Source organism: Carcharhinus amblyrhynchos, chromosome 6 (assembly GCF_965287045.1).
Source record: "Carcharhinus amblyrhynchos chromosome 6, sCarAmb.v2.hapA, whole genome shotgun sequence".
NCBI lineage: Eukaryota > Metazoa > Chordata > Chondrichthyes > Carcharhiniformes > Carcharhinidae > Carcharhinus > Carcharhinus amblyrhynchos.
Genome location: NC_137329.1, coordinates 81,799,964 through 81,810,038, shown reverse-complemented (window position 1 = coordinate 81,810,038; position 10,075 = coordinate 81,799,964). Strand labels below are relative to the sequence as shown.

At 44.3% G+C, this 10,075-nt stretch overlaps 1 protein-coding gene across 1 annotated transcript in view; it reads left to right on the top strand.

Annotated features, from left to right (window-relative positions):
• Window positions 1-10,075, top strand: part of LOC145344043 (ADP-ribosylation factor-like protein 8B-A) — an 89,593-nt gene that overhangs the window by 57,795 nt on the left and 21,723 nt on the right. Inside the window, exon 5 of the mRNA XM_080190787.1 lies at window positions 9,177-9,244. Coding sequence (XP_080046913.1) covers window positions 9,177-9,244 — 68 coding nt within the window. The remainder of the gene's footprint in view (window positions 1-9,176; window positions 9,245-10,075) is intronic.

The window sequence follows — 10,075 nt, the reverse complement described above, 5'->3', positions numbered from 1 at the left end:
CTAATCTATGCATACTGAGACACTAAGGGGCAATTTAGCATGGCCAATGCATCTAACCCACACATCTTTGGACTGTGAGAGGAGACCTGAGTACTCGGAGGAAATCCCCACAGACACGGGAGGAATGTGCAAACTCCACACAGACAGTGACCCAAGCCGGGAATCAAACGCGGGTCCTTGGAGCTGTGAGGCAGCAGTGCTAACCACTGTGCCACCCGAGATAACCCACAGCCTCAACAGAACTTTCAAGAGTACTTGTTGACTGAACAAAAATCATGAGAGGCTCACTGCAGGTGACTGTGAAGTTACCATGTGCTCCACGTATCCAGCAGATGAACAACACGGCGCACACCTTCTCGATTATCGCTGCTCGACCTTCAATAAGCCTTTGTCACTTCTTAAATGATGAATCAGTGCTCAGATAGCATCCTCCCTCGGCATGTAGACCCTGTGAAGTTTCAGTCTCTGGCCTCGACAGCTGAGGATGGTCACCTGTGAATGCTTTCGCTCAGCGCTTCCCAATTTTTCAATCACGTCGACAGCAATACGCACACTAAAACAGTCACAGGCCGGGAAGACTGCAGAGAAGAGAGAATTTGTTAAGTGATGACCGGTATTAACTGTGGCCCATTGGTAGCAGCCTGGTTCTGAGTCAGAGGGTTACGAGTTTAGTGTCTTGAGCGCAAAACCTAAGCTAACAATTTAGTGCAGCACAGTCAATGATGCCGTCTTCCAGATGAGATGTTAGACAGAGACTCCTTTATTTCATTATGGATGTGGACGTAGCTAGCAAGGCCAGTATTTACTGCCCTTAATTTGCCAACTTATTTCTGTTGTCTTGTGCCAATTTAAATACTGTGGTGACTAGGAAGCCTGTATTTTGGTGATAAGCTTACTTTGTATGAAATAATAACAGAGCAGGATATTGGAACTTCCTGAGTATGATAGATCCAGATTGATGTGAGCTCCTTATCATGCATTAAACGTACGTAGCAAAGTAACTGTTGAATTAAGTGTATTTGTGTTTAGTGTGGTGATTTACTTCCTTCCAGATTATGCATGCAGAACCATTAGTATCCTTATTTGCAAGCAGATTTAAACATCATGAGCAGGCGGCTTCACACTTGTGGTTACAGGGGTTGTTTGTGATCAGGAGCACCAATGTTGATCTATTAGTTAAGAATAAAATACAGTTCAGTTTTAAATCACTTGTTTAATGTGTTTGTACTTTGTACTTAGTCCTGCTTCAAATGCAATTCACCAGAATGCCACGCCAAATTCAGGTTTAATTGTAATTGCTTGTCTTTGTCTTCTAAGAAAAGTTGGAAGTTTATTTATTAGTGTCACAAGTAGACTTAAATTAACACTGCAGTGATGTTACTGTGAAAGTTCCCCTAGTCGCCACACTCCAGCGCCTGTTTGGAAACACTGAGGAAGAATTTAGCGTAGCCAGTGCACCTAACCAGCACATCTTTCAGACTGTGGGAGGAAACTGGAGCACCCGGAAGAAACCTACGCTGCTTAAATTCTGCTTAAACCCAAAACCTCTGACTGGGAGGCAAAACTGCTATCATTGCATCAAGCTGACTGATTAGTAACTTTGCAGCCCACACAAAGATTGGGGGAGCTGTGGACAGCGAGGAGGATTGCCAAGGGATACAATAGGATTAGATAGGTTGGAAACTTGGTTGGAGAAATGGCAGATGGAATTTAATCAGGACAAATGCGAGGTGAAGCATTTTGAAAGATCTAATGCAGGAGGGAGGTATACAGTAAATGACAGAATCCTTAGAAGCATTAATATACAGAGGAATCTAGGTATACAAGGCCACAGTTCCCTGAAAATGGTGATACAAGTGGATAAGTTGGTCAAGAAGGGGCATGGCATGCTTGCCTTCATCAGTTAGGGTGTAGGGTATAACAATTGGCAAATCACATTGCAGCTGTAATCTGCTATGTCAGTTTATATTGTCATTACAGTTAGGTCACATTTGGAATATTGCCCACAGTTCCGGTTGTGACACTACCAAAAGGATAGGGAAACTTTGGAGCAGGTGCAGAAAAGGATCAAACCAGGATGTTGCCTGGTTTGGAGGATATTAGCTATGAGGAGAAATTGGACAAACTTGGTTTTCATTTGAACATCAGAGGCTGAGGGCTGAGCTGATTAAAAGTTTACAAAATTATGAGAGGCATTGATAGAATGGATAGTTGAAGTCGTTTTCCCAGGGTAGAAATGTCAATTACTAGAGGACATACTTTTAAAGTAAAAGGGGACGAGGTTTAAAAGTGAGGCATGTTTTTTACACAGAAGGTGGTAAGTGCCAGAGGAGGTGATAGAAGCAGATACAATGGCAACATTTAAGAGACATCTTGACAGAATAGGCAAGGTTTAGAGGGATATGGACCACATAGAGGCAAAAGATCTTTAGAAAGACATCATGGGCCCGATTTTACCATTCGCGAAAATGTGGTAAAGTCGGGTGTGAGGCCATTAACGTGATGCACGTCCATGTCTGAGCAGCTCGCCACTTTACTGAAAGCCAGGAATGGCGGTGATTTGATTTGCTCCCAAAATGGCGCAACGGCGATTGAACCGCATCTGCATGCATTTAAATTGAATTAATGAACTGCCCGCTCAACTTTATCAGCATTTCCCTGTTTAACACCATGTTTGTCTATCTGGAACTGTGCCACAATGGAACTGCTGAATCAAAGTCTGAATTGGGCGCACCAGCTGCTGAAGAGCCTGTTCAGAGCTTCCAACAGCTCTCTGACTCGGATCAGTAGTAGGGGGGAGGAGAGAGGCAGGTCAGATCGTTTTCAGGTGGGGAGGGGGGTGAGGCCAGATCATTGTCTGGCCTGGGGGTGAGGAGGAGGAGGCGGGTTAGATGTATCTCTGGTGGGGAGGGGGGAGGGTTGATCATTGTCTGGTGGGAAGGGAGGAGGAGGTGGGTCAGATGCCTCTCGGTGGGTGGGGGGGGTGGAGTTGGGGTTGACCGAGGCCACGTCATTCTTGGGTGGATAAGTGAGGCCAGATCATTGTCTGGAGGGAGGGGAGAGGTGGTGGGAGGCCAGATCGCTCACCGGGAAAGCGGGGGGTGCAAATGGATCTCCGGTGGGGGAGGGGGCTGAGTCAAATGAATTTCTGGTGGGGGGGGCAGGGGCAGGAGGGGTCCACTGCCACTCTGCAGGTGATTAGTGGAGGGGGGGCAGGGATGGCGATCGGTCTGGGTCGTTGGGGGGGGGGGGGGGGGGGGGATGGGTAAGGGGGATAGTGATGTGTGTGGGTAGTGGTGGGGTGGATAAGGGGGACAGTCATATTTGTGTGTAGTGGCAGGGTGGATAAGAGAGACAGTGATGTCTGTGGGGGCCATTGCTGCCGCTTTTCACTCCCAGGCTGCTTTCTCCGCTTTCTGCTGCTTGGGAGCAATCTGACACGTGCTTTTTCAAATTTGTTTCCAACTGCGCGTGCGCTGTTCGGAGCTTCAGTTTTATTGGCTATGCTAAGCCCTGCCCACAGTGCGAATGGGACTGGAGATGGGTTTTTTTTCAGGCCGAGTGTGTATGGGGTTGCCTGAAAACAGATTTTTAAGTTGGATCTATTTATGCCCGGATTCAGCACTTAGAATGAAAATGGTAAAATCGGGCCCCTGGTGTGGGCTGAGGCTTGGTGGGCCAAAGGACCTGTTCCTGTGCAGTCCTGTTCCATGTCCTTTTTTTTTTTGACGCAGGCAAATTCCACAGTATGTCTTAGCTTTCACAAGTGGGTGGTCATTCATGTTTGAAAGCATGAATGTTTTTGAATTAAGCTAGGAAAGTGAGTTGAGCTCTGCCCTTACCCAATTTTGGAGGTTGGTGGGAGTGTGGGATGTGCAAGTTTTTGTGTTAGCTTGGATGTCTCAGTAGCTTGTCTAATTTTGCAAGCTAATGAGTCTTTGTAGACCCATGAATTATTTTATCCAACAGTGCTGAATTTTATTCCATCTTTTGTTCTTTTTTTAAATGCATCATCAGCCCACTCACTGTGCTCTCAAGTATGTATTGTATAATCCTTTTCAACTTGTATTCAAGATCCATTATAAAAGTCTGGATTACTTAGAATTCAAGGTCAATGGGAAGTGGCTAAATAATTTGACGGGTTACCAGTGAAACATTATTGATACAGATCCATCATAATGAGAATAAAATCAGAATTAGAAAGTGAAACAGTTCTTTCTCAATTTTTGGATTCAGTATAACTAAATTTTTCTTGTATTGGTAGTATCGATATGTTTCATTCCTTGATGCATTTTCTGGTATTTTATGTACCATCACTGTGTTAGAAATGAGCAAGAAAGACATGCATGTGGCAGTTCAGAAGAGGTTCACTAGATTGATTCCAGAGATGAGAGGTTTATCGTATGAAGGGAGATTGAACAGTTTAGGTTCAGGAGGGGAGATCAAATTGAGCTATACAAGATGATAAAAGACATAGATAAAGTAGACATGGAGCAGATGTTTCATCTTGTGGGGCATTCTAGGACGAGAGGTCATAGTCTTAGGATAAGGGGTAGCAAATTTTAAATAGAGTTAAGGAGAAACTACTTCTCCCAAAGGCTGTGAAGCTGTGGAATTTGCTACCCCAAAGTATGGATGCTGGGACAATGAGTAAATTTAAGAAGCAGTCAGACAGATTTTTAATTGGTAATAGGCTGAAGGGTTATGGGGAGAGTGCAGAAAAATGGAGATGAGGAGCATATCAGCCATGATCGACTGTGGAACAGACCTGATGGGCTGAATGGCCTAATTCTGCTCCTATATCTTATGAACATATGAACATACAAAATAGGAATAGGCCACTTGGCCCCTTGAACTTGATCCGTCGTTCAGTAAGATCATGACTTATTTGATTGTAGCCTACCCCCCATAAACTTTCACCCCTTGTTAATCAAAAATATATCTAGCTCTGCCTTAAAAATATTCAAAGATTTTTGCTTCTTTTTGAGGAAGCGAGTTCTAGAAACTGGTGACCCTCTCATGTCATCTATATTTGTCCCTGACAAATGGTTCACTGTGAGAGATAATTATTATCCAATTATTTCTGACATCGTTGGAATCCCTAAAGTGCAGAAGGAGGCCATTTGGCCCATTGAGTCAGCACCAACTTTCTGACAGAAAATCCTACCGCCCAGGCCCTAGTTCTGTAATCTCATATATTTATTCCACTAATTATAAAATCATAGAATCCCTACATTGCAGAAAGAGGCCATTCAGCCCATTGTGCCTGCACCAACAACACTCCCACCCAGGCCCTATCCCTGTAACCCCACGTATTTGCCCTGCTAATTTCCCTGACACTAAGGGGCAATCGTCCTAACCTGCACATCTTGGGATACGACGAGTCAATTTAGCATCGCCAGTCCAACCAACCTTCACATCTTTGGAGCATGGGAGGAAACTGGAACACCCAGAGGAAACCCACACAGACACGGACAGAACGTGCAAACTGCACACACGTCACCTGAGGCTGGAATTGAACCTGAGTCCCTGGAGCTGTGAAGCAGCTGTGCTAACCACTGTGCCACCATGCTGCCTCACTGGGCAGAGACAATAGCAAGTAGACATGAGAGAACCTCAAAATTAATTGCTTGCCACTTCAGTGTTTTTGTAGAACCTGTTTAAAGGCATCATCAGCTTTTGCTTCTGTTATAGTGGAAGTTATGGACCAATTATTAGAATTCAGTTATTCTCTGAGCTGATCGTACTTATCCTGCTAATCACAATCTCAAAAATAAACCCAGGCGAGAGAAAAATAACTTCTGCCTTAAACCATGCAGAACGTTATTTAAATCTACAAATCTGGGTAAAGCTCCTCCTGCAGAGGCCCCGCTACATTTGGAACACATAAATGGGCAGAGACTGTAACTCCTAGCTGTACTGGATGTTGACGGATTGAACTCTTGGCATTAAAGGAACTGCTGGAGGTCATTCAGGAAAAAGTAAGTATTTGTGTCTTTTTTTTTGAAAGAGAGACTAATTTGTGAGGCAAGGAGGAGCATTCACTGGCTGGGCTGTCTTGAGTAGCAGCCAGAATAGCACCAGCTAGAATGGGCGACCCCCATGGGGTGCTGCTTAGTACTAGTAACATTCAAATGAGGCCCAAATCTGAAGGTGCAACTGTGGCCCGTGGTGAGTGTTATGAGTGCAACACTAACTTGGTATCAATTTTAAGCCAAAGTTAAAAGCGTTGATCCTGACCCCTTCCCCCTACCGTTGTGACTTAAATACGCATCTCCTGTTTCCCTGCCAAGCACAAATACTAAAGTCTACATGAAATAAAAGGTTCAATATTTGCTAAAGGATGTGAGTGCAGGAATGACTTCATAGCAGGTGTTGGGCTAATCCCATAATAATTGTTCACGAACCTTTCGCTCATGCCTGCTGTACTGGACATCTGTCATTGCAACTAAATAATTCAAGGTGACTTTATTATGGGCTAAGTTGTAGGGATGCACTTACTGGAGGACAGCAGGATGTTGACATACATCTCATCCTGGTCAATAGTTCCAAATGGTAGTGAGGAGATTATATAGTTATACCTTTGCTAATATTCCATGGGAGATGGAATTGTTGCAACATGAGCACTATGTTTACCTGACTGAATTCATGCATCTCTTTATTTTGAGTAAAAATGATTCAGTTACTGCAAAATCTCAATACCAGCATAACATCTTTTCCAAATTTAGGCACAAAATATTGAGATATTGTGTCTCTGATATACTTGAGGTGTACAGACTTGCAATGGTAATCATCCTTGGCTCTGATGACTGGGGCAATTCTGCTCACTGGCCTACAAAGAGGAAGTTGAAACTCAGCTAATCATAATGGCCATGACAGTACCAGAAGCTCTATACTAAGAGCCAAACTGGGTGGCTTTGGCCATGCCAGTGTTAAGACTGGCTCACAACTCAATGTTGCCAGCATTTGAAGCACACATATGGGGCAGATTTCTATGCCCCCCCGCCCCCCCCCGCCTCCGCACAAGGCAGGTTCTGAGGTGGGTGGGGAGTGTAAAATTTGAATAGACTGGATTGACCCTGGGATCCACCCACCCCAATCTGTATGGAATTTCACGCTCGCTTGAGTGGGCAGGATCTCAGATGGGAAATCTGCCTTTTCGCTTATTGAGGTCCTTAAGTAGCCTCAATTTATAAGTTGATGCAAGCAGTTGTGAATAGGGTGGAAGCAGAGAAATAAACTTTTCTGCATCCCTGGGGGGAAGGAAGGGAGAGCAGTGCATCAATCTGAAGGTCCCTTCAGATTTGGAACGCCCTCCCCTCCAGGACCTTGGAGCTCCAGCCCTCCCTGTCCCCTCGTCAACCCCCCTGCATGCCACAATCAACCACCTCCCAACTTCCCCGAGCATCTCCTATCCTCCCGCCCATGGGACCCATAGAATTTAACTTTATAACAGTTCTGGGATTTAGTTCCAGGCAGAGCGCTGCAGAATCTCTTTTGGCTACTGCTATGCTGTGCCTGGCTGGATTGGCCGACAGCACTTACAGAAAGAGCTTCCTTCCTGCCCACTCCCAAGCAATGCTCAAGTGAGCGTCAAATGGAAATGGGCTTCTGAGAGTGGATTGTTATTGTATTGCATGCCTACTCTCAGGGTGCCAAGTGTTCACTATCCTTAAAGATCCACCCATGTGTTGTAAAAATCAGTCTGCTATAACCCTTATAAGGTGGACAAGTAACTTTGAGTAGACGTCTTATTAGTACAAACTATTTATTTAAACCCATACAATCAATAATCACCCACCCGACCAACAATAAGTTATCTTACGGAAAATACGAGAATTCAAGTACAATACAAGACCTTGACTTAACTTTGCATGACTGACAAGTACCCAAACAGACATTGGCCTTTATTTGTGTGCTGGTCTTGGTAGTTGTCGATGTAGTTTGGTCCTTTGGTCTGGTCTGGCATTCTGGCTGTAGTTTTCTTCCTTCCTTCTCGGGTGTGGTAGCTCTCCTCTTGCTGGCGATGTTCACCATTGTTGTAGCTCATTCATGTGGTCAGCGAGAGAGAGATTCCTGGTTGTGCAGCACCCTTTATACCCCGTTTGGTTTCACGCCCCTTTTTGGCCAATGCCAATCAATCGATCAGGACTTGATCACCCTGGTTGATAAGAGTCCAATCAGGTGCTACCACACTGATCTCTGGGTGTGTCCCCAGCGGCCATGCCTGTAGGTGTTGGAGGCACATAGGTCACATACCTTCCTCCTAAATAAGGATTCACGGTGCCCCTATGTCTGGCACACAACCCAGTGTGACCAGAAAGTCTGTTTCATCCTGGAGATGGCCCATATCCTGTGTACTCACTCATCAGGGTTGCAGCCTGTTTGTCTGTCTTTAAACTGCAGCCTGTCGGTTTAGTTTCTTGCCCAGTTGTCCCAGAGTGCTTTACAAAACGCCATTTTAGATGGCCTGTTTGGCTACACGTGGGAAGCTAATCCAGTGCCTACAGAGGATCTTGTAGTGTAGTGCAGGTGAGAAACAGCATCCCAAATATGTCAGTGTGAATTTTTCCAACCATTTTCCAAGTTGATACAAGAGAGATTCCAACCATTGTCAGAAATGAACTCTGGAATTGTGCAATTGTCTGTTAGGCCTCAGTCTGCTGGCCTCAGGAAGGTCTATTGCCAGTGGTAATGAAGAGATTTGTAGCCCATCATTCTTGTTGAGACCAGAATTAAGACCAGTGCACTTCCCTTCTGGTACATTTAGTGCTTATAAAATACCTGGCTATCAGTAGGGATTTCTGTGGGTAGGGCAACATTACTGAGTTAATGGACAGTTAGACAAGATCCTGAATGAGCTCCTAGTTTTAGATTCAACAAAATGATCAAAGAATTTTATTTTGAGTGGTGTAAATGATCATAATTTTCTGTGAATAAATTGCCTTCCAGTGCCACCATCTCCGTCTCAAATATAACCTTTCATACATGCTTTTACGTTCCTGCGCGTATGCCTGGCTGATCCAGGAATTACTACAATTCCAAAATGGTTTGTGTGTAAAGATGCATTGTTACCAAAATAAGCAAAACTCATCTGAAGGGGAAAAGCAGTGATATTTTGCAGACTGAAGTCGTCCATTCAAATTAATCAACTTGTGTTTATTCTCTTAATATAGGTGTTAGTCTTGGGAAATAAGAGAGACCTTCCTAATGCCTTGGATGAGAAACAGCTGATTGAAAAAATGTAAGCCTTTTCTTTCTTGGAATATTAAGGTGTGGAACATGTATAGTGATAAAGGTTTTGGATTTGCATAACAATAATCTTGCACCTTCCTTCCACAGTGATTGATTGGAATTTTCCATTTTGGCCAAATGCAGAGACACCTTAGTTGGGTAAAGCTAGTTTGCATATTTTAAGCAGGTTCCCTGTCGTCTGTCAGAAAGAGTGTCTATTTATATTTCTGTGTCACCCAATAAGTTGTAAATAGTCCATTTTAAAGCAAGCCAAGTCTATTTTAAATAGCGTGGGGTAGCACAGTGATTAGCACTGCTGTTTCACAGCGCCAGACATCCAGGTTCAATTCCGGCCTTGGTTGACGCTGTGTGGAGCTTGCACATTCACCCTGTGTTTGCATGTGTTCCCTCTGGGTGCTCCGCTTTCCTCCCACAATCCAAAGATGTGCATGTTAGTTTGATTGGTCATGTTAAATTGCCCCTTAGTATCCCAAGATCTGTAGGCTAGGGGGATTAGTGGGGTAAATGTGTGGGGTTACAGGGATAGGGTGTGGTGGGATGCTCTGTCGGAGGGTCAGTGCAGCCTTGAGGGACCAAATAGCCTCTTCCTGCACTTAGAGATTTTATGAGCAAATAGTCTACAGGATAATTAAATAGAAATCTTACTGAACTACTGTGAATAAAATGTATGACCCAGAATATGCCAATATTTCTCGCTAAAGGCAGGGTCACCAACAACAAAATGCAGTAAATGGAAAATAATTACATAACACAAATAATGTGCATAAAATCAGTCCTAGTCCTTTATAGCACTGTTGCCTCAAGGCTTGATTGATGGGAA